Here is a 25763-nt window from a genome sequence, read left to right on the forward strand (position 1 = left end):
CTCCAAGCACTCTTGGATGAAACTGATTATCTGGACCCATTTCAGTCTGGCTTCAGACCCAGGTACGGTACTGAATCTGCCTTGGTCACCCTGTATGATGACCTGTGCAGGGAGAGACAGGGGGAGTGCGTCCCTGTTGGTTCTCCTGGACCTCTCAGCGGCTTTCGATACCATCGACCATGGTATCCTTCTGGATAGGCTAGCGGGACTGGGGGTTGGAGGCACTGCTTTGCAGTGGTTCCACTTCTATCTCAATGGCTGGTTCCAGAAGGTGGTGCGGGGGGGACTATGGCTCTGTGCCATGGCAGTTGTGCCATGGAGTTCTGCAGGGTTCCATTTTGTCCCCCTTGCTATTTAACAACTACATGAAACCACTGGGAGAGGTCATTAGGAGGTATGGGCTGCGGAATCATCAGTATGCTGATGATATCCAGCTCTACCTCTCGTTTTCCAGCAATCCAGGTGAGACAGTGGCTGTACTGAACCGGTGCCTGGCTGAGGTAATGGGCTGGATGAGGGCCAATAAACTGAAGCTCAATCCAGACAAGACGGAGGTCTTGTTGGTAGGTGGCTCGGGCTTCGGGGAAGGGGACCTTGACCTTGTCCTGAATGGGGCTGCACTCCCTCTGAAGGACAAGGTCCGCAGCTTGGGAGTGCTCCTCGATCCAGAGCTTTTGCTGGAAGCTCAAGTAACAGTGGTGGCTAGGAATGCTTTCTTTCAGCTTCGGCTGATTCACCAACTGCGTCCCTACCTGGAGAACTACTGCCTGGCGACAGTGACTCACGCATTGGTAACTTCCCGACTAGACTTCTGTAACACGCTCTACATGGGGTTGTCCTTGAAGATGGTCCGGATACTTCAACTGGTGCAAAACAGAGCTGCCAGGTTGCTGATGGGGACTGGGCATTGTGCTCACATAACTCCAGTCCTCCGTCAGCTTCACTGGCTCCCCATTGAAGTCCGGGCCCAATTCAAGGTGTTGGTTATCACCTATAAAGCCCTTAACGGCTTGGGTCCTGGTTACCTAAAGGAGCGCTTACGTCCATACATGACCTTCTGCCTCTTGAGATTGGCGGCAGAGGCCCTCCTCCGGGAGCCCTCTGCGGTGGCACCCAACCTATGGAATGCGCTCTCCAGAGAGGTCCGCCTGGCGCTGTCATTATTTGCTTTTCGGCACCAGGCCAAGACCTTTTTATTCTAAAGTTATTTTAATTGTTGATTCTATTTATTGATTTTAACAATGTTGGCCAGGATGTCTCCATCTGTATTTTATTGTATTAATTATATTTATTTGTAAGCCACCCCGAAGCTTAGGCTAATAGGGTGACATATAAGTTTGCTAAATGAACAAATAAATAAATGAAACAAGTCGCAAATCTATAGTTGCCATGCATTCAAATGGGGCTCTAGTGAGCACCTGAAGCCCCACTGAAAGACTCCAAGTAGACATGACAGGCCTGATTGTCGGATGCAGATTTTGAAGCCCTTTAAGGAATCTTTTTATCAGTGGTTGTGAAAAAGTGGATGATCCACGTATTGTGCCATGGTAGTAAGAAATTGCAGCCATGTACATCTTTATAGACAATGGCTTGAGTCCTGAATAGTGTAGTTCTAGAAGAAACTGAAGGATATCTGCTATTGATACCGAACGTGGAGTGAAAGAACGAGACTCAGCAAAGGAAGAGAATTTCCGCCACTTTGCTGTGTAGGATCTTCAGGTTGACGGTCTCAATGCATATTCAAGAATCCTCTGAATTTCCGAATGAAGGACTGTTGATCCCTATGTAAAGTCCAGTGATCCCAACAGGGCAGCAGGAGCCAACGGTTCCGAGGCGGTAGTTTGAGTATCGGGTCCATGAGATCGATCCCCAGAGGAGCTAGATGATGCCGATATCGAATCAGTATCAACGTTCATCGAATCTGCCAGGCTGTAAGTTTCAGCAATGCCAAGTCTGGGTAGCATACCGTCCCTTCTTGTTGTGTTATTAAATATGGGACGGATGGAAGATGAAGGAATTCGCTGTGAGACATGCAGAGAAGCATGGAAAACCATGATTGGTGTGGCCACCACGGAGTGATCAACAGTCCCGTGGCTTCGTCGTGAACAATCTTCGATACCACTTTCATTATAAGTGGGATCGAAGGGAAAGCGTAGAAATTCATCTCGTTCCATGGGATCATAAAGGCATCCCCTACTGATCCCAGTCCGATTCCTGCTCTGGAGCAGAAGTTCTCGCATACCCTGTTCTGTCAGGTAGTGAACAAGTCCATGTCAGGATGCCCCCAACGACGAAAGAGTTGGTCACAGATCTGTCGATCCAACTCCCATTCATGGGATGTTGACATCTGTCTGCTCAGCAAATCTGCCTCAACGTTGTCTGTACCAGCTAGATGAACTGCTATGAGAGTAATGTCCCTCAGGATGCACCAGTCCAATATTTGCATCGCAAGTCAGGCCAAAGCGGCTGACTTTGTTCCACCCTGCTTATTCACGTAGAACACTGCTGCAATATTGTCTGAAGTTATCTGAATGACTTGATGTCAGAGCATGTCCTCGAAGGATTGTTGAGCTTTGAAGACTGCGAACAGTTCGAGGAAGGTTATATGCTTTGTGGACTCCTGTCGGTCCCAAGCACCCTGGGTTCGAAGAGTAGAACACACTGCTCCCCAGCCGACCAGGGATGCATCGGTACAAAGAGTCACCGTAGGTTGTGGGGGTCGGAATGGAACCCCTGCATTCAAATTGTCTGGAACTGTCCACCATATCAATGACTGTAGGACAGAGGACGGAAGCCGGATTAGTTTCATAGGTGAGTCCTGATGTGGTTGAAACATCTTGTTGAGACAAAGTTGTAGAGGTCAAAGTCAAAGCATGGCATGTGGAACGGTGGCCACCGACGCGGCCATATGTCCCAAGAGTCTTTGGATCGAGCGGGCAGGAACTATTCTGTCCCGTCCAATTCGATGAATGAGTAAGCCAAGGCTGTGTTGTCGGTGCTGAGGGAGAAATGCCCTTGCCACCGTGGAATCCAAGCGGGCACCGATGAAGTTGATTATCTGCACAGGAATAAGAGAGGATTTCTCTAGGTTAATACAAAGTCCAAGGTCATTCAGTAGGGCACAAGGTGTGCGAATGGATGACAGAAGACCTTCTCTGGTCTGGGAGACTAACAACCAGTCGTCCAAGTAAGGGTATATTTGAATACTGACGACCCGCAGATGTGTGCAGACCAGAGCCATACATTTTGTAAAGACCCATGGAGCGGTAGCCAGCTGAAAGGGAGCATGTTGAATTCGAATATTTCTGAGGCAACAGCAAATTGGAGGAAACGCCTATGACACGGATGAATAGAAATGTGGAAGTAGGCATCCCTCAAGTCCAGTGAGGTGAACCAATCCTCTCTCCTCAGCAACGGCAGGATATTTTGAAGAGTGGTCATTCTAAATTTCTTTGATGTGATAAATTTATTTATGTTTCATAAGTCCAATATAGGCTGGAGACCACCATTCCATTTAGGGGCCATAAAATATCTCAAATAGAATCCGTGGAGTCCTTCAGATCAAGATAGCTGATGAATCGCTCCTTTGCGAAGAAGCTGATGAACTTCGTTCAACAACACCAGCGAACATGGTGTAAACCGGATCGGACTCAATGGAGGAACGATGTCAAATTCTATTCGGTATCCGTGCTGTATGATGGATAACACCCACCAATCAGATGTGATGGACTCCCAAATGGGAAGTCGGCTTTCCAGCCAATCCCCAAATGAGAGGGGGAAAGGTCAGAGTGGGAGGAGAGGAATGGTTCAAACACGTCAATGGTGAAATTTGTCTGCATCAAATTGGCGACGGCCCTGCTGGAAGCGCTGCTGGAGTTGTTGTTTGCGGCGCTGTTGCCATTGTTGATACTGCTGCCTGGGCTGGTAGTGTTGTCGGTAGGATGGGTGGGGCCATGACCACTTATGTTGCTTCTGCGGCTGCATTTCCATATGACGAGCTGTCATCCTCGACTCATGTATGGACTTCAGCTTGTGGTCCGTTCTTGAGTTGCATAGGCCTGACCTGTCGAAAGGCATCTCTTCGATTCTCCTTTTCATCTCCTTTGGTAAGTTGCAGTTTCACAATCAAGCATGTCTCCGGAGCGAGATGACACTGACTAGGGCTCTCGAGTCGGTATTGACATGATGCCTTGTGGTGGAGAGTTGGTGGATAGCAACCTGCATTGCCTCTCTTATGAAGACCTTCGCGAGCTCCCCTTGATTGTCAGGAAGGGCAGAGATGATGTTATCAAGGCGCTGCATTATAAAGTATTGCTAGCGCACCAAGGTTGTTCATAATTTGAAATACGCAGGCCGAGCCCAGAGGCTGCATAGACTCGGCGTGCAAGTGAGTCGATCTTCCTCCCGTCCTTGTCGTGCGGTGCTGTGTGACCTCTAGCCTCTCTGCCCTGAGAGGACTCCACCACGACTGAGTTCAGTTTTGGGTGTCGAAGGAGAAAAGGAATGTCCTGTTCTCAAACCGGGTACATGGCATCGTACCTTCTAGATGTTGGCTGAGGATTGGCAAGCATGTCCCAGGGCTGGACCATCACCTGGTGCAGGGTTGTTATCAATGGCAAGGCGATGGTGGCAGACTGTTCACCCCTGACCACATCATAAAACTTGTCGGTGCTGGGACTGGGCTGCTGTTGCACCTCAATCTCCAGCGACCGAACAAGTAAGGACATCAGCTCCGCAAAGGAGATGTGGGGCTCCTCAGGTGATCCTGGGCCCTAAGAAGTAACAGCGATGTCAGGGGATGTAGAATCCGCTTCGGGCTTGTCCGAGTCGACAAGGTAATGCCCTGGGTCACTAGATGAGGAACCTCTTGGCGACAAGGATCGGCTCTGGCCCCTCGGCTCTCTTACGGGTGCGTCCCTCGGAATCGATGAGGATGGACGATTCTGGGCTGGATAATATCCAAAGGAGTAATAATCACCCCATCCCGAATAGTATGGGAAATGAGGGTCCCAGTTGTCAGAGCAGCGGTCAGCAGAACGGCTCCGCTCTCTTGGAGGAGACATGGCAGTCTTGGTGTCAGGTCCGGTTAGGTATAGGCAACCTAGCCCTCGGGGGAGAATCGTGAATCTCTCCATCCGAGATGGATTCACAAGGTGGAGCCTCAGGATGTTGAGGGGATTCGCTCTCTGCCCGGACTACACGCTGAAGGGAACCCGAAGGGGTAACCCGCATGGCGGCCTGAAGCATCGGACTCGTTGGGGTCAGTACCGAGATGACAATTGGGACCGAGGGTGCCAATGAACCAGATTCATGGGGCTTGTCATGCTTAGGCTTCTTAGCCTTTTGAGCCGGTTTATCCCTCCTAGCCTTCTTGTGACCAGAAGGTTTCTCGGAGTCGGTGTGCTTGTGCTTCTCCCGCTGTTTCTTGGGAGGCGAAGCAGGCTGTTAAGCCACACAAGTCGTGCCCTCATCTGAATGGCGCGAAGGGGCCGCAGTTGAGGCAGAGGCAGAAGCAGGGCGTCGCGGCCTTAGGCACTGCGCAGGCGCAGCACCCATATGTGTGATGCACAGAGGCCATGACGAAGAACATATTATATATTCATATTCCACCCATAGGAGAAACTCTGTGACCAACAACTCCCAGTATCTTTTACCACTGGCTATGCTGGAAGACCACAACTTGTGCACCTATGTTATATGAATTATCTTTAATAACTCTAGCCACCCAATCAGCTGTTAACAGCCTGTAATTTAGGACTCCTTTTTTAAACATTGATTTTGCACCAGCCACTCTCCAATCTTCTGACATAGAGATCAATCTTAGGATCATCACCATTTTTTATGATTAGTAATTCCACATTTGAGTTAAGAACTCTCAGACTGGTACCATATGGACTATTTATTTTCTATTTGTCAATAAGCTCTTGAACTTTAGTTCTTGGTAATATTGTTTGTCTCATTTCCATAGATTCCCTTCCTGAAATAGCCAATTTCTGCAATAAAGACAGATACAAATTGTACATTTAGATTCCCTTTATATTCTTTTAGAACTTCTATATCCTACAAGCACTCCAACCCAGCCAGGTGCCTCCCAATCCTTTGGACTGCAACAATTAGCCATGCTGCCTGGGAATGGTGCTACTTATAGTCCAAGATATCCAGAGGGCATCAAATTGTTAAAGGCTGTCCTAAAAACTCAGGTAGGGTAACATTTTAAAACTTAAAGCGAGATAGACAAGGTATACAGTATATAGCAGTGCCCCCATATCTGCAGGCGATAGGTTCCAAGCCCCCCAGTGGATGCTTGAAAAAGTGGATAGCAGTGAATACTGCATTCGTGAAGGGTAGGGACACAGGACCCTTGCAAAAGTGAAAAAAACCAAATATCTCTAGAGAAAACCTATTAATATGTCTAGGTAAAAACTGAGTATATCTCTAGAATCTTCACACCCACTGAGAGGCAAAATAGGTAAGGCTGGCAAGTACTGAGACAAAGAGTGTGGTATCCCCAAACATACTGGATAGTTCCCAAGAGATATATTTGCAGTTTTTCCACTTTCATGGGGGTCTTGCACCCCTAACCCCCATGAATGTGGAGAGCCAATGGTCAACCTCAGTAAGTGAAACTGTGGTAACTGAGACCATGGAGATGGGGTCCTGCTGTATTTACAAGGACTGACTCTTCATAACTAAATCAAATCCAGCCAGAACTTTCCCGAAAAAACAAAAATGGAAAACTGAAGCTATCATACTTTGGACACATCCTGAGAAGGCAAGACTCACTGGAGAAGACAATAATGCTAAACTAACTAAATATGAGATGGCCCAATTTCATACAGGTAGCCACAGTCTTCAGTTTACAAGAACTAAGGAAGGAGACAGCAATTTGGAAGGCAGTCATTCACAGGATCACCATCAGCTGGGAAAAAAAACTTCATGGCATGTAACAACAATTGATTATAAGCAAGTAGTAATTAATTGCCCAAACAGGATCTTCAAAATATTTCCTTCTATACTAGTTGAAGCTTCCATTCATATTCAAGCAGATCCCACAAAGTACATTGCAGTATATCATAAAGCCATGTACGATGGCTACATCCAAATCTGAACAACTAAGTAGAACTAGTGGAGAGTGCTTGTAGCCACTGTCCTCACCTGAAGGTCCCAAATACAGAAAAGTGCTTATCATGAAGCACAGGGCTATGAGCTAAACAACCGCAAAGCCTGAACTCAGTCAAAAACCAGTTGGTTCTCTTCCTCCATAAAGAGGCCTTGCTAACAGCCATTATTTAAGTGTGCAACTATGTGACATTTGTACATCCATGAGTGGATCTCCTGTCATTTTTCTACAAGTTTAATATGGCTAAACAGGATTCCAAATATTGTTGAAAATGCCTGGGGGAAGAGGGGGAGCATTTAACTTTTTTCCTCTATGTCATGTTTCCAGTTGAAATCCCTTTTCCCCCAGTGCAAAATCTTATTTTCCCTGCAGGAGAAAACATGCAAGTCCTCTATCTGGTAATTGTTCTCCATCCTGGAAATGTTTTTCCAAAGCTCAAATAAAACCACAGCCTAGTAGTTACCATCATCAGGAAATTTGTCTCTATTCTTTTATCAGTGACATCATATTCTATGCAATTGTGCACTATCGTGTTTCTAGGGGGATTTAACAACACTCGAAAGTTAAGATGGTCCAATCCTATCTCACTGATCTCTGAGCTCATCTGTTTTTTGCATGCTTGCCTTGAGCAAGAGTACAGAATCAAGAAATGTGCAGATGTCAAAAACAACTCTGTGAATCATTACATGTTTTTTAACTATTGTAAGAGATACAGCAAATAAAATCCCAAATAGGATGAAATGGCAAATGAATTACATCTAGACTTCAATGAAACATTTTTATTTAAAAATGCTTCAATGGACTACAGCAAGACTCTATTGATTAGATAATAGTAAATGACTGGCAACAGAAATACAAATACAATCTGTTTTTAACATGTAAGAAAAATACAGTATGGCCATTAACTAAAGAAGCTATATGCATGTGCAAGCTACAGAATTCAAAGTCAACCTTTAGAAAATGATTTTACTGCAACAGCAATCATAGTTGAAGAATCAACTGAGGAGGAACGAGTAAGCAGCTTGCTATTAATTACCTTCAAGGTTATCATGTATTATCTGAATGCAGCCAAAATATGGGATGGATTTTTTACCCTTAGACTTTGAGACTAGGACTGCTAACCTAATACTTCGAAAGCATCATGATCATGATCACATGACTCTGGAGAATTTTTTTTAAGTTAGGGAAAGTGCCCCATAAATACGAATAAGTTTCTGTAGCATGACTGTAATCATTGTACTCTACAAGTATTGCAAACCAGATACATCCTTTGCTTGCACTGAAGAACCTGAGTGACACCAATCAGTACAGTCTTATTAACAAACTTTTCTAACTGCACCTCACTATTCTAGCCATAGGTCTTTAGTTAAACTAAAAACAACAAAATATATTTTAACCAAAATGTTTTTCATAGGAAATACACATGCCAAATTTCCACTTATGGTTCTTACCTGAAAAACTTTTATAATCAGAAATACACTGCTGCCTCCAAAAGCTAATTGCAGTCCTCTCTCGGTTCTGTAGTCTATTCAATCTCTCCGCTAGCCCTCCCCTACAAAGAATAAAGGATTATTTAATTATACCAATATTTAACTTTTCTTGAAAATATCACAAAACAAATATACTATATTTTCTGATCTATTTAGTGCTACAGAGACATGGCAAAATTACACCTACATAGGACATGATTATATCCCAGAACCTTGATTATTATAAGTGGTTTTCATATACATTTTCCAGTTTATTTCCAGAATAAAAAGCATACAAATTTTGAAAAGAGTAGAAGGGTCCCTTTGGATCAGAGCAACTTTTCAACTCCATAGAATAATATCAGCCACTTCCAGTTGAGTGTACTTTTAGCCACTGGCCTAAAATACAGTATATTACTGGAAGATGTGTGACCATGGCAAGGAGTGTGTCTGAAAATACTTCTCACACATACTTGACCTCATGATTCATTTCATAAGCTGGGTCAAGTGTGCACTTTCAGTGGTCTGAAAATTGTACATGGAGGAAATAGTTGAGTATTTGCAAGGGGAATATCATGCAAAGCAAATACACTGAGGGTAATATAGCAACTTATCTACAATTCAGCTACAAAATTGTCCTTGTTAAATATGAACAGCGTATTTTGCCTAAAGTTGGCTTTGAACTAACTTTTAATTATTGTAAGCCACCCCAAGGCTTATGCGAAGGGGGCGGCATATAAGCTGTCTAAATAAATAAATAAATGAAATTGCCAAATGTATGCACCATTTATTCTTAGGCTTCATTATGATTCCTGTCTATCTGTTAGGGGGGTGGCTGGGGATAACCTTAGCAAGGCCTTCCCTCCTAAATCCCAGGGTTATAGATCTCTTCTAATCAGACTTTCCAGTGTGCAAGCCTAGAAACTTTTATAAAACAGACGAGATACATTTGACTTTAGTGATGCTGAATTGAGCTGGATACCTGATATTTTACTACTGTGTGATATATTTCAAGATCACAAAAAAAGGGACAGTAGCTATGTTGGTCAAATAAATAATCCATATTCAGGTAATACTTCTTAGGTCAACTTAAATGCACCACTGTTTATTTTTCCAAGCAACCCTAGGACAGGTACAACCTAAAACTATCTCAGCTTCTAAAACTGCCTCATTTGAATATCTGCAGCCATCTCTCACTTTCCATCCTTCCAGGACTTTAAACAATTGCAGACTCCATGGTTTAAACATCAGTCACTTCTTTCCTCTTTTTGTTTCTTTGTTTAACATTTTGGTTGATGAAGAATTCTGGAGAACTCAAAAGCTTGCACAGTATTTTGTGACATTAGATTTGGCCTAGTAGAAGTCCACCATGATATGGATTTTGTATTTTAATGTTTACATTAGATACCCCTCAGTGTGGTGCCTCCAGATGTTTCTGACTTTAACTCCCAGCAGCCCCGAGTCAGCCAATAATCAGGGATGGGAGTTGCAGTCCAAAGTATCTGGAGAGCAGCCCATTTAAGAAGGCTGGATTGCTTTATTATGCTGTTGTATAAGCATTTTATTTTATTAACTACCTTAGTAATTTTCTTAAATCAGTCTATAAAAGTATGCATCTATGTTTTGTTTTTCCGTAACATAAGTACATCAGCCTAAGTCTTTCCCAACCTGCTCTCCTCTAGATGTGTCAGAGTGCAACTCTTATTGTTGCCAGCCAACATGGCCAATAGCTAGATATGATAAGTGCTGTAGTATAAAACATCTGGGAAACACCAGGTTGAGGAAGGGTGACACTTCAGCATTCAAAAAAGAAATCTTTCCTTCTCTCATCTGCACATTCTAAAATGTCTTGAAACTTTAACTTTGTTAAAAATGCTGATTTGTTTTACACACCCTCCCATTTTCCAAGATATTACACTTAAGCATTAAATATTGGCAGAATGAATGCTGCATTAAAAAAACTGATATAATTGTTTTCAAGTAAACAGCCCAAGTCAGAAGAAACAAGGAGGCAATAAAAGTAAGTGAGTTATTTGTCCTTTTGTAGTAATAAAAAGACCAAAGAGTCTGGAGTATTTTATAATCCTGTAGAACATCTTAACCAGTTATTTCCAGTCAAAAGCATTTTAAAACTTACAAAAGGAAGAAAATGTATACACACTATAGCAATTGCTCTGCTTCCTCGATATTTAGCACCCTTTCTTCTGTGTTCAGGAAGAAGTTACACGACCTTTCCTCTTGAAACATAAGCAAAGAAGCTAACTTTGAATAAATTTATTTATTTATTTTTATTTATTTTTCAATTTATAGCCTGCCTTTTTCCTACAAAGGGCTCAAGGCAGCTTACATCATTTCTCCTCCTCCATCTGATCCCCACAACAACAACCCTGTGAGGTAGGTTGGGCTGAGAGTCTGTGACTGGCCCAAAGTCACCCAGTTGGCTCCATGACTGAGTGGGGACTCGAACCCAGATCTCCTGAGTCCCAGTCGCATGCTCTTAACCACTACACCACACTGGCTCTCTGCAGGATTAAGTGTATCGTCTAGCACAGTTTTCCCACCTGGTTCCCTCCAAAGATATTGTAAAATAACTCCCAGCATCCCACAGTCAGCATAGTCAGATGAAGAAAGCAACACTGGGGAAAACTAGACTAGCACAACTGACATTCAATGCTGTATTCAGCCCTTTGCATCATTTTCCTAAAGTTTCCAGTGAAGAATAACTTTACAAAATACATATAAGACTCAAAATCTAATTTGTAATTTCAACAGTAATTTGAGAAACATTAAATTTAGATTAAAGTTCATTCTTGTAAACAGTATACTAAGTATACACAGTAAGTGTGTTCCAGGTTCTTCTTAGGTACTAGACTCCTAATGTCACAATATACCACAATATAAGCAACTTGCAATCCAACAACAGGCTACAACCCCCATCATCCCTACCCAAAATAGCCAGAGGTAAGGTATAACATGAGTTGCGGACCCTTGCACTAAAACCAATCAGCCAACTATTCTGCATGGCTAGTTATCTGCACTACAGATAAGTGTAACAGCCGTTCATGAATAACACATGAGCTCAGGCTGCTGATTCTTGCACATAGGAAAAGCATTCCATTTTTCAATATACCATTTCCTTATGGGCAAGCTATCAAAAATGACTGTGCACAAGTGTATGCACACACACATTTTTCCTTCCTCATAAAATGAGAAAGGGAGCAGACAGACTAGAATGTGGAACGCAAAACAGAACAGAGACCAAACTGAGCAATTGTAGACAAGAATGGATACCAAAAATGAAAACAGTGATAATATGTCAAATAGCTCATCTGTTTAAATGTACTTATCACCTATGTTTAATAATCTTTAATTACACATTGAAATGCAATAGTGGTTGAGACTAACTACGGTGGATAAGGTATTGGTTTTCACTTATTCATATAATGATATTTTACAGGGTTGATTTGATTTAAATCAAATTGATTTAAATCATGGTTTTCTACATAATTTGCATGCATGTTTGCCTTACAAATAAGTAGAGAAACTTCATTAAAATACTCCCAAACTGGGTCTCTTTTACAGCCTGCTGCCATTATAGGTTTTTTCCTCCAGGAAAAGAATAGCATAACAAACCTCAGGCTATACACAAAAGATCCAAAGACTTATGGAGTATTGTGCTCAAAAGATTTCACCTTCGTTTTTACTGTTTGCCCCTCCCTCCTCACACTTAGCCTCTTGTGTAGATCTATTCCAATCCCAACAATGTTCTATTCATTGAATTTTTTGAAACTTTAGCACTTAAGAGGTAATGGGCTGCTTCTACATACATGGATTTGCAAAGGAACAATGGGATTAAGGTCTTTTTCTCAATTCTTATTTTATAACATTTTTGCTGTGAAGAAGCGGCATGTTCTTGAGAACTGTTCTTGAGAAGACTCAATTCAGTCTTGAGAACTGTTAAACCAAGCCTCTGTGATAGTATCTTCTAGAAAGAAAAGTTGCCCAATAATCTTACAAAAACCTTTGGAAGACATTGTGAATGAATTAATTGAATTCACTTACCAAAAAATTAAACATTACATGAATAAATAGCCCCATGCTACATAATTAAAAACTAACATTTATTTCATGGTGAATAACCTTTGGACTTAATGTATCTTAAACAGAAAAATATCTTTAGATAGATTTTTCCTCAAAAGCATTTAATATTAAAAATATCCAATTTAAATTTAAAAAATCAACTTAGTCCATACATAATTTGGACTATACAATCTATAAAATCTACATTAAGGATATGTGGGATCTAACAGTTTTAAAATGTTTTAAAGGGGCCTTTAAAATGCATATAGTGTAATTATAACGACTGATAGGCAATGTGATACGCATTCTCCAGTGCTCCAAACAAGCCAAATGGTACCCAGTAGGGCATTCAGTTTAAAACATTGTATATCAATTTATTGTGGGAGTCCCGCTAAAAACTGAACCAGGACCAATCAGAAACAAGAAACTATAATCCACAGTCAGTCAGGTTTCATTAATATACATCATGATTTGTCTGATCTCATCCTTTACACTGATATCAGGTTTTTGCTGATCAGTAAATATTGCCCCCTTAATCTTTCTCCTTTGAAGGCTTTGTTCAATTGTTAGCACAGAGATCTTCACTGCAGCCACTGAGCTAACATGTTTCTTCATCACTTGAGGAGACCAAGGTCTGGCACATTTTTCATTATATTTTATATCAGCGAAATGCTCCTTAGAGCTTTTTAGGATAGGTCTTCCTGTCCTACCAAGGTGAAAGAAACTGCATTCAAAACACTCAATTTTATTCAACAGCACTCTTAGTTTTACACTCCCCTCTACTTTCCACACAGATAAGGCACTCCTGTATCCAGCATTTGTTTCAACAGTCTACAAAATATTTCTTTAGATTTATCAGACTACTAAAGGCAAAATTAGCCTTAATATTACAGATCTTTTGGGATTCCCATGCAAATTTGTCATTCGCAAATGGAATTTTCAAAACAAATTTTATTTGCCTTATACGTAACATTGATTTTGCCAAGGTCGAAGAAACACTAGTTATTATTAATAGCACATTACATCTAAAAGATCAGATACATACCTTAACCATTTTCTTTTCTTTGCAGAATCTTCTGGACTCCTCAGACTCTTGTATGCCTTTTTCCTAGGTGTTTGCAAGAGAGTCTGAGCAGATTTTAACCAATCACTTACTAATTTTCCTGCATCTGTTTCATTCCTTGCTCCCAAACTGAACTGAAACTTCTTAGAAAATTTTAAGTTACCAGCTTCTGTTTTTACTGGGCATTCTTCCAGATTTTCACTGTCTGATGAATATTCTGAAATGTGTATAGGGATCGCCTGCATAGAAGAAAACATTTAAATGTATATTTAAATACAAAGTTGACTCAGTACTAATCAGCAAAAACATAACATAAATTGTCATAAAATTCTAACAAGCAGGATTAGCAATACACAGCAATACATTGTCAATACATATGTATTATTATTTATTTATTAAAAGCTTTTCTACCCCATCTGCCACTAGTGTCTCAGGACAGCTTACAATAAATTTTCTACATATAGAAAATTAAGTCTGCAAATGACTAAAGAGATTGTGCAAAGTGGAAATACTATTACCCATTTTTCTGATTTTAAAAAATTACAGTGTTCAAGGTAATTCATATAATTCTAAACTAAGCACTAACAAACCATCAGTAGTATCAAAAATCAAGTCTTAACATTGACCTCCTAGCCTAGTAGAATGGTTCTCCAAGGTTTTCCACATATAAGACTTTTTCAACACCGTGAGTGCCAGATAGTGAACCTTAGACATTCTTAGACAAAGTATTTGTTCTACAGCTAAGCTACAATTCTTCTCCTGTCAAAAGTTTGAGGCAGCAGATAAATCAAAAACTGAACGGAAAACAAAGATATAATCATTGGCAACACACCTGGTTCACACATAACACCAATTCAGGGTTAAACAAGCCTTGAATTGACAGGATGTGCAGGAGGGCTCAAGGGCTCAGCCTCCCTAAACAACACTTCACTTGCCACTCCACTCCACCGGGAACCTGACACTGATAAGTACTGTTGAAAAAGCATTTTGTACCAAAAAACAAAAACAAAAAACCACCACTTCCAAAGGGCTGTTAAAAGCGGCTACAAGGACTGTTCATCATAGTAATACAGTCTAGATGTAACTCAGGAATGAGTTTCTGTAGCAAGGTCTATCATCTCTAGAAACAGGAACAAATGACAACCTAAGCTGAACTGAAGCCACCATGAGGCAACCAGGAGCACTCCTAAACAGTGGAAATCTGGAGTTTTGATGGGAGTGTAAACCCATCAAGAACAGAACTGGGTTGATTGCCTTTCTGACCAAGAATACTCTGGTCTTGTCCAGAATAAGATTAAGCTTGTTTGCTCACATCCAGCCCAGCCCAAATTGTATGCAAATTATGCCATATGAATGTATTTCATAATCAGTGCAAATAAACAGGAATTTCAAAATAGGACTACACATCACATACACATCATATAGGCCCCCAAGTTAATGATCCAAGCCACCACTGCAACAGCATTTCATTATCTATGAACGCAGTGATAATGCGTTGTTAAGTGGTTGAAAAGCCACTCAGAACCCTGGGCTATTTTTAGGGCTGTGGATGGCTTGTCCATCCAACCCATTTGCACATAATGAGAAACTACAGCATGGTCCCTGCTGCACAGTGAACATTCCAAATGGCAGCCAACGCCCATGATAAGGAGCCTCAGGGGAAAATTCATCCAGGATGGCTTCTCATTTTGTGTGAACCAAGCCAGAGTCCGAGATTGCACATCTTGACAAGACACTGGCCTAGTGTCTAAGATAGTAAATTGGGGCTCTGTCCCTTTAAGATATCCCAAGCTAGCAACTGAGTGTAGGGCTAGAGGTGATAACATTCCAGGTCAAGCAGGGATTCCTTGTGACTACCTGTTCCTGCCATCACTGACCTGAATGAAGTATGCACCTAGGTTTGAGGTAATTCTACAGGCCTGCAGCCTTGATCCTTAACCACATACAGTGTCTCTGTCTATTACTAATGGAAAGTATTGGTCTATTATCTAAACATACATCCCACCTTCTTTTCCATATTTTATTACTATAAATAATTGAAAGTATGACATTAAACCAGTAGAACATTCATAATAAGTATTTGCCTCATAACGTTAAAGAATCTCAAAATATGCCTTCAAGGCTTAAAAGGTGTATTTATTAAGGTATTAAATGCATTATATGAGTAACAAATTTATGTATTGTTTATCTTCCATCTAATGAAAATTCTGCACATTCAGCAAGGACCTCACAAGAGAGAGAATGGAAATATGAGGGCCGAACTTCACATTATACACATGAGTAATGGTAAGCAAATAGGCTTTTCCTTGCATTAAAACGAGAAAGGGACAATAAGGAGGAGAGTAGTAGATAGGGAAAAGGAGCATATCCTTTCACCTTTCTAAATCGTCTCGCCCCCAAGCAACTTTATGGTTTCATGTACATTTGTATTCAAATTCTCCCAAGAGACTTCTCATGCAAAAGGGGCTACTAGATCCACAGGTAGCACGCAGTTTGGCCCACTGTCTTCAATACTTTAAACAAGAACATAGCTATTAAAAAAAAACTTGCAGCCACCCACTTGGAATAAATGTAAGTGTTCCAATAAGAATATAAAACTCCCACATTCATTCCAGTGGTAGGCAAAGATCTCTACATGCACACTTGATCTGAGCATACATGCAACTTCACTGAGGTATTAGTCAGTATCCTTGGGTTTGGAGATTGTCCACTGTATGAAAACATGCCCCTCCTATGTTTCTTTAATTACAGGTACCTTCTATCTCAGGGGTTCCCAACATGGGGTACCCACACCACCAAGGGGTACAAGATGGCATTTCAGGGGGTGCAACAAAAAGAAAGACTGTGTCACAATTTGCCAAAATTGGCAAATCATGACTTCTTCACCAGAAATTATCCCAATAATAAAGGTATTTATTATTATTTTTTTGCATTTGGATTCAGTTCTCTTTTGTCAATCACAACAAAATCTAGGAATCATCTGAATGCACAGGTAGACCTGCAAGAAAATTCAGCAAGAAGATTCCACATTTTGACAAAAACATGAATGAGAAGCAGGAACAAAGAAATAATTGAATTTTATGTTCACAATTGGGATTCATTTTACTGTTTACATTTTTTCTAACTGCTCAATTTATATTCAAATTTTATGCACATAGTTAAAAGCTTATTTTTTAGTTCAATTTGTTCACCCACACTATTGTATGTGGTTCAATTTGTGGTTCCAAAATTAAAAGTATGAATTCTTCATCTTCAAATGTGATACTACTTTTGTAGGGAGTGTAAAATGCAACAAACATTCTCTAGAGGTGCAGGACATAGAAAAGGTTGGGAACCACTGTTCTATCCTACCACCTTGCTATCCTGTTAACAAAAAAAAACAAACAAACCAGTGATGAATTACATTTCCAAATTTAAGGACCTCACATTTAAATAAAGCATTGGAAGTTGAGAACATATGTAAATAAGCACAGACCTTTAATGGTGTTTACAACCTAAAGCATTCCCTCCAACCCTGCTCCTTGTTACTTGCTTTAAATTTTTAAGATAACAATTCAGCATGAGTACAACCAGAAACTAAAGCTTAGTTTGCTTCATTTATCCTTAATAAATGAACCGCATTTTCCATCATGCAGAATTAGGAGGATTTGGTTCAGTACACCATCACTGTTTTAAGCATAAATCAGCAGCAAAAGAAAGTCTCCTGCGCTGTTTTTGTCTATCACTTTCTTTAGCAATGACCCATCAAGCCGCATTATCTGTAAAATACTATCAGTGTAAGCCAAATATACTTACAAAGGAATTCCATTTGTTCTGAAATACACATCTAGAAGGGTGAAGTACACCTTATCCAACATATATACGCATACATAAGAATATGTTTGCACCTACTTAGGTTTCCACATTGCACACATCACCATGAGTTAATCTTGTATTTCAACACACTGAGCCAAATTTAAAACTGTTCAGTTTTTCACATTTCCTTGTAAGTCACCTTGAACCAATACTAAGTTCTAAGTGAACTTGGAGTGACATCTTTGACACATGAAAACATAGGAAGTGGGCATGATTTTGTGATTAAACTCATTTGTCTTTCCAATATGTTCCACTTTCTGTCTAAATATTCTAGAGTCTTGTTATGCTTAACAGCAAGGAGGCAGTTGAATGAATCCTCAAAATGGAGAAAGTAATAGCAACTTATGACACAGTCTCTTAAAGTTCTAAAGAAGGCAAAAATGGTATAATATTTTAATACCTATTAAATAGCAATCTAAGTATAATACCACATTCTACAGTTTCTTTCCAGATTCACCCTACTGAACCCCCCTTTTGGACATCTATCTATCTAACCCAGCTTATACTTATAGCAGTTTCAAGCCTCTGCAAGGATAATGGATCCTTAAGAATCATCAGTTAATTTGCTAGAAATCTCTTGCGAATTCTCCTTTAATATGTCTAACAGGCCTGCTGATGCCCTAGTTGATCTATGGAACACAGAGATGCTCTGAGCTATTGAGACAATTCTTTTTAAGGTGCTTTCTTCTATTATGTAGAGCAGGATAAGCAGACCTATTGGTAGATCTCTAGATGACTTGCAGATCAGCAATGAGTTCCAGCACTACAATAACTTTCACAGATAAAATTATACTGCTGGAAGCTTGGGATGGTGGGATTTTTGTATGGAAGAATTTTGAGTTCAGTTCTATGCTCAAAACAAATTCTTGAGCTATGAATTCTTTCAATTTAAGTGGGTGACTTTCATACCTGACACCTGTTAGTAGAACCTGGAGATCTATGATAAAGCAAGTTTCTACAAGACTGATACTTTGCCTACCATAGTTGCAGAGTCATGCTGTCTCTATGATACATCTAGGAGTTGGGGGCAATAATAGGGCAGCTAGCACCTAAATGATAGAAAATCTCAGATAAACCTGACCCAGAATTAGTGTGAGTTCATCTAAAGCAGGGGTCCTCAAACTTTTCCACCGGGGGCCAGGTGAAAGCTGTCGGTGCTGGCAGCGGGCCAAAAAGTTGGTGCCGGCAGTACGCACAGGCCGGCATGTGCGAGCACATGTGCTGGGGCGGGGCACGCAGCAAGGGGAGGTGGGGCATGGGCGGGCATGCACTGCGAGGCGGGCGCACAAGGCAGCAGCTTGCTCACTTGGAAATCATCTTCTCCGAACAAGCAAACTGCTGCCTCTCTGTGAGCGAGGCAAAGTGAGTGGTGGTGGGTGCACACATGGGCATGGCAGGTTCAAATGGGCATGGCAGGCCTGATCCAGCCCCCGGGCCGTAGTTTGAGGACCCATGATCTAAAAGGTTATGCTGAAGCTTTAGACAGCATACTTTATCACTAGCATGTCCATTCATGATGTTCCCGAAGCATAACCTCTCTAAACAGGCTCAAAAATCCACAGGGTGCAGGGGAAAGCACAAGAAGGATGGAGAAGAGAATATAACTTCCGCCATCTCTTTGCCCATAAGGTATAGGATATTCAGAGCACTTCAACACTGGAGGAGTCCTTCAGAAAATTTATGATAATGCCTTAAAAGTGTAATGGATGCAAGTCCTATTCAGTTCAATGAGACTTACTCCTATATAAGCATGCCAAGGAATACAGTATAGATCTGCTCAAAAGACTCTGTAATGTGCAAGAAAGCTTGCATAAAGCCATTAAATGAAATGAACTATTACATAAGAGAGCATTGGCTGTGGGGCAGGTTAGAAATGTAACAAAAGAGGAGGAGGAGGAGGAGGAGGAGGAGGAGGAGGAGGATTTCAAATCAAGATCTTAGTTATACATTTCAGTTTGCCTTTACAGTTGTTTCCCATTTCTCAAGTATTAAATTAAACACCATAGAATCCATCTGGGAAGATCTCATCGTAGCAAAGAAGAAATTCAAGTGTAGCACACACCCACATTTTCAATCTCAGTTGTTTATGTTTACAGTAGTGTGGGAGTCACACCTGTTTTCTTCAACATATGAAACGACAGACAGACAACTGAATACAGTCAGAATGCAAATGATTAAACGTGTGAAAGATTAAATGTGTAGACAGAGTTAACCAACATAAACAAACATGAGACTGATAAATCACTTGTTCCTTAATTTTTCCCAGAGCAGCAAGACCAAGGCGTTCCTTGACAATTATGCTTCTAATATTTACAGTATTTCTAATTTTTTTAACATGCAAAAGTGCTTCTTTATGCCACAAAAGAGAACTCACATGCTCTCCCACAGACACACACAGATTTAAAAAAAGTCCAGGAGCTACCATTCTGCATGGAATGTGACAATGACATTTTTTCTGTGTTAGCTGAACTCTATCTCAAATAGAGAAATTGTTACAATAAAGGGGACATATTCTTCCTAGTCTTCCTGCAGTCTGTTGCACTGATATAGCAACAGTGTAACAGAAATACTGACATTTTAAGTGTCTCCTATGGGCAACATGTGAGTTGTTTAACACATTTAGATGTAAGTGTATCACATACCAAATACACTGTCAAATCATGAAAGTTTTCCAAAACTTCATTAATGATTACTACTGATGGCTAAAGCATGTAATTAGTAACAAAGTATTTTCCTATATAGTATTTCTAGCCAAATAACTGAATGCATGACTTTTTTAAGAATTTTTTTTTTCGGTATTATATGTCTGACAAAACTATTGAATACATACTTAGAATAAAACCTCTGCTGAAAACATTGGTATTTAACTCCTAAGTATACATGATTTCAACTTCAATATTAGTGATATTGAGACATATTAATTTACCCATAGTCTGTGCAAAGATGAGAAATCTAGATCAGTGTTCTACATAATACAGTGTTGTGAGCCAGGTTTTACAAAGTCATAGACATTTCTTTGCAAAAAGCTCTTTATTTGCCAAAGTGCTTTCCAGACCAGAATAAATCTCCGAGCATGTACAGAGGCATTTATTGAACCCAATCTAGTATTAACTTCTAGGAACTCTCCTTTTGATTATGTTTGGGCTCCATCCTTCCCAGAGGGGCCTTTTGGAAATGAGCATGCTGACTCTCTGCATGCCAGCTTCAGCCCTCCTCTCCCAACATATCATGGGGTCAATAGCCATAGCCGCTTTTCTCTCTCTGAGAAACTCCCTTGTTCCAAGCCTCTCCCCAATAACTGTACATCTTGGTTATTCTCAGAGGCTGCTGGAGCATCTGGGGAGTTTGGCCTTGGGGAAGTGCCTCAGCTTCTCTCATCTCACTGTCTAGAACTGGCCCACATTCTAACCTCCTCATGCCGCCTCCTCTGAGTTCAGATCAATGTAGCCTGGGAATGCACACAAAAAGCAACTGCCCTTCTCAGTCCCAAAGTACAGCATAGTAATCCACATGGGCTGCATCTCTCAATTCATCTCCTCGCATCCTCAGTAGGAGAAAGTCACAATTCTCTAATGCAACTACTATGAACAAATACATTCCTGTTAAGGCCAGTGTTACAGGCACTGTGCAGTAATATTATGTGCCACCAGGACAAATAGTAGAGAAAAATAATGTAAAGGCAGTGGAACTTGAATCAGATTAAGGCTCATCAGATTAGAATGAAGTAAGGGCCACCGCCCCATCTTTTCAGAACAGCGATTAGCAACTTTTGAAATGTGGTTAAAATTTTAATGTTATGAATCATTGTCAGATAAGAATATCTTAGTGCCTTATCACATTGTGCATACGATAATTATCTCTATGTGAAGGCTGAGGACTCCTCACCATTTTTAAGTAAAAAAAAAAGTCTAATGCCAATAATATGGCTTGACACAGCTCTAGTCTGTGTGCTTTTGTTATAAACAGGAATCCACTGGACATGTGAGGGTAACATCATAGGAAAAACACATCAAGCAATGTCAAGTCAATTATAACTGGCAATAAAATCTAGTCATACTTCTTATTCCAAAGTATTTCAAGAGCCACAAAGTAATATGAAATAAAATCCATTAGTTATTATTTCTATAAGTCTTTCTTTGGACAAGATATATACTCCAATTCTTATCATGCAATTCCAATTCTTATATTCCTATTCTTATCACATGCTTTGAATTATAAATGAGCACCAGAAATTGAATTAGCAGCAGCAGCTTAGAGTTTTAGTTGTTGCTGTTTTTTAGTGTTTTCAGAAGTTCAAAATGATTCACATTCCTGATCTTACAAAAGGCATAAACTGGATCACATGTAACAACAATGCATTAGTTTAACATCCAATGAGCTGTGGTAACATGTGCATATACTTTCTACAAGTGCACCTGTTTCTACTTTACAAGCAAGACAATAATTGGCACTTTAGCAGGTTGTATAGCATGTAGAAACTCAGACCAGTTGGTTGCTTAGGGATTAAAGAATCCAGTGGTTAACCCAGTGACAAAACATCGGTATAATTCAATATTATAAATACCATACTATGGATAAGAATGCTGAGAAAGGAATGATTCTCTGGGCCACCTAGTGAGTTCAAGGCCAAGGTTCAACGCAAGAACTTCCTGATTTTAGCAGCTATGCTTCTCCAGTTATCTCAGTTACTCAAACCCCTTTAAAATTGTGCAACAGGCTCCTTGCAACTAGAAGCTGTCAGGAGACAGCCATTTACTTTGTTTCTTCAAAAGCTGCTGAGATCAATCCTATGACTGAATTTTAGAATAAGCTAGCCCTCTCAACAATAATTAAGAAGGTACAAAGTGTCTATTTGAATAAATTAGGGGAAAACCCCAGGGAGACGATGAGAAAATAGTCATCCCTGAAAAGAACCAGTAAAGCCACAGGAAAACTGCCTTAAGGAATATTGTTGATAGCAGGATTATTTTCATGTCACAATGCACAGAGTCACCATCAACACACCATGTATGAGAGATCGCTACATTGTAGTGCCTATATTGAGAAACTCTCTCCCAGGCTGTCACATATCAAACACCAAACAAATACCACATCATCAAGAGGGCTTTACCACTGGATCTTAATATCTGAGTCAATCTGTGAGTGAAAAGGTGCTCTATCAGGTATCCAGATCCTAAGGTATGGACAATTCCATTTCTTAGCACAGACATTTTGAATGTAGCATAACATATTAGCAGCCAGTACAACTCCTACAATATTTGTGTAATATTTTTCCCACTCAGCAGTCTAATCATTTATTTTTTAACTAGCAATCTTTTCCAGGGCAGACTCAAATGCAACTCTTGCAATTATGTAAACTTGACAATACTGAGCGTAGATCTCTGTGACCCAGAAATATCCGCAGCAGGCAAATCAACTAAACAGAACATTCATCATGGTGGAGGTCACTTGTCCTGTGACAATTATGGATTTTGGGCACCCCCATGCTATGAACCTAATACTTCAGGGGCAATCTGAGAACAAAAGGCTTTCCTAATTCCCATCCAGAGCAAGCAACTACCTTAATTTCTGATCTCCGTCTGCAGCATCTACATCTTATAAGAATTCAGTCTCAATTCAGTGAGCCTCATATAGTCCACCAATGCATCCAGATCCTTGGCCCAGTTTCTACAAAGCAACCGGGGGGGGGGGGCACTGGGTTCCTAGGCAACAGAGAGGCCATTTCAAAGCAAGCAAAACAGCCTGTAGCATCTCATCATACCTTATCAATATTAGGGTCTGAACAAGATCACCAGACCTGTACTGTGGAAAAATCCCCCACAGTATTCAGCAATCTTTTGAATACCTAAAGTGTTTGGAGAGTAGGGAGGAGAAAGAGGAATATTTAATTGGTTACTTTCTGGGAGATATACAAGGCCCACCTTATCTTGCAACAACATTCAGAATAATCTACTAATTTCAGGAAAATTCTACTGTTCTAAAAATGTAATACTGGGGTAGAAGAGAGCAAGGGTACTAGAAATGAGAAAGACAATGTAAGGAAGGTTGTCTTCTTAAAGTTAAATAGGTCATAGTCTTTAACTCTGATCATAAACATATTTTATAAAGCAAAACAGGTTTTACACGTTATACTCACTCAGCCCCAACTGCAAGCTGTTCCAACCTGTCTCTGCTAAAACAAGTTTTTATAATACCTGAATCAACATAACTAAAATATATCAGTGACCTCCTGGCTGATCATTCATTTTTATTTCAGCAATAAGATTGGCAGTTCTAGCTTAATGTGTTTGCCACTGGATTTGACTAAACTACACAAACTCCTCTAAAACTAACAACTAGAAATAAAGTTACTGAATTAAAACACATGCCACTATTTAATAAGTGAACTTGGTATAGCTAGACCAATTCATGCAGCTTACCTTGTGCTCTCCTACAAATTAAAGCTCTAGTTTATACCTTGTTATAGTTTGCAAAAAACTTTTATCCACAGTAATTTCAAGTACAGCAGTCTTATGGTCATTTTATGCAAGATATTTTGTACTTGGAACCAGATTACCAAACACAGTACACATGCATACTGTATTACAGGCAGTCCCCAGGTTACAAAGGTCCAAGTTATGAACATCTGTACTTACAAATGAACTTCCATGAAGCCTATTAATTTTAAATTAAAGAAATGGTTCATAGTAACAATGCAAGAACTTTTAGAGCTTTGCATCCTATCGCAGAAAATCATAACCATCATAGACAGAGAGAAAGTGAAACAGGTGAGAGGAAAGACCTCCAAATATGTCTTCTTGCCCTGCCAGCCAGAGTGGGGAAGTTCTCTGGCACTTCCTTGGTGCAAAGAGGCGGCCCTGGTAAGTGAAAGGGAGGATATGGAATAAGAACGTAAGAATGTAAATGAGCTTACTAAACAAATGAAATTGACCAAACAGAATTTCTTCGAAAATGCTAATAAACCAGGGAGATAGTTAGCACATAAAGTTAAGAAAGAAAAAGAGAAGAGATTGATCATGAAATTGAAAGACAGAGAAGGACAGCTACATTCACAGAGTGCACAAATCAAGAAAATAGTGGAATACTTTTTTACAAAGCTTTCTCAGAAGGAGGAGATTTCAATCGAGAAAGTTAAAGAACATATTCAAAAGGAAGAGTTACCAAAACTACCAGAGAAATATCAAAAATTATTAAACTAAGAAGTCACGATCATGGAAGTAATAGAAGCAATCAAGTGACAAAAGAATGACAAAACTCCTGGCCCGGATGGACTACCAGCCGAGTTTTACAAATCTTTCGAAGCAATTTTTGCTACACTCTTAAAAGGCATATGTAATGAAGCATTGTTAAATGCTAAGATACCGACTACTTGGACCGAGGCAAATATCACATTAATACCGAAAGAAGATATGGATGTAGCACAGATTCAAAATTACCGACCTATATCACTATTAAATGTGGATTACAAAATTTTTGCTTCCATACTCGCAGAAAGATTAAAGAAGTTATTAGTAGACTTTATCCATCCAGACCAGAATGGCTTTTTGCCAAAAAGACAAATGAAGAATAACCTGAGAACTATCTTGGATATTTTAGAATATTATGAGATACATACCAAAAAACCAACGGCTTTATTGTTTTTAGACGCCCAAAAAGCCTTCGATAATGTTAATTGGCAGTTTATGACAGATGACTCAAATGGAGTTTGGTGAAAGATTTATGAATGTCATGATTTATGAATAAATATCAAGTATTTATCAAAAGCAATCGGCCAGGATCTTAATTAATGGAGAACTTTCAAACCCTATAGAGATTCAAAAGGGCACAAGGCAAGGATGTCCTGTGTCACCCCTCTTGTTATGATTTTAGAGGTACTGAATAGATGTGTTAGGGATGATGAGCACATCAAAGGAACTAGAATTAGGGACGAAAGTTATAAATTGCAAGCATTTGCGGATGATCTGGTTTTCATAATGGAGGAACCTTTCTCAACAATGCCCAAACTTCTACAACGGATTGAAGAATATGGTGAAGTTACGGGAATGAAAATAAATAGAGAAAAAATGAAATTGTTAGTTAAAAACCTTACGCGAGAACAAAAAGACTCCAGGAACAAGTAAATTTGCAGATTGTTAAAAAGGTTAAATACTTGGGAATCTATCTTACAGCTAAATGT

General features: G+C 40.1%; 1 protein-coding gene across 3 annotated transcripts in view; it reads right to left on the reverse strand.

The window, feature by feature from the left end:
* The window catches only part of SPIDR (scaffold protein involved in DNA repair), a 247227-nt gene that overhangs the window by 129164 nt on the left and 92300 nt on the right, over positions 1-25763 (reverse strand). For all 3 annotated transcript variants that reach the window (XM_044424170.1, XM_044424168.1, XM_044424169.1), the window contains exons 6-7: positions 13715-13971; positions 8572-8672 (exon numbers count right to left, since the gene is read on the reverse strand). In XM_044424170.1, coding sequence (XP_044280105.1) covers positions 8572-8672; positions 13715-13971 — 358 coding nt within the window. The remainder of the gene's footprint in view (positions 1-8571; positions 8673-13714; positions 13972-25763) is intronic.

This window comes from Varanus komodoensis, unplaced genomic scaffold, assembly GCF_004798865.1.
Source record: "Varanus komodoensis strain SLA01 unplaced genomic scaffold, ASM479886v1 scaffold14_1, whole genome shotgun sequence".
Lineage (NCBI taxonomy): Eukaryota > Metazoa > Chordata > Lepidosauria > Squamata > Varanidae > Varanus > Varanus komodoensis.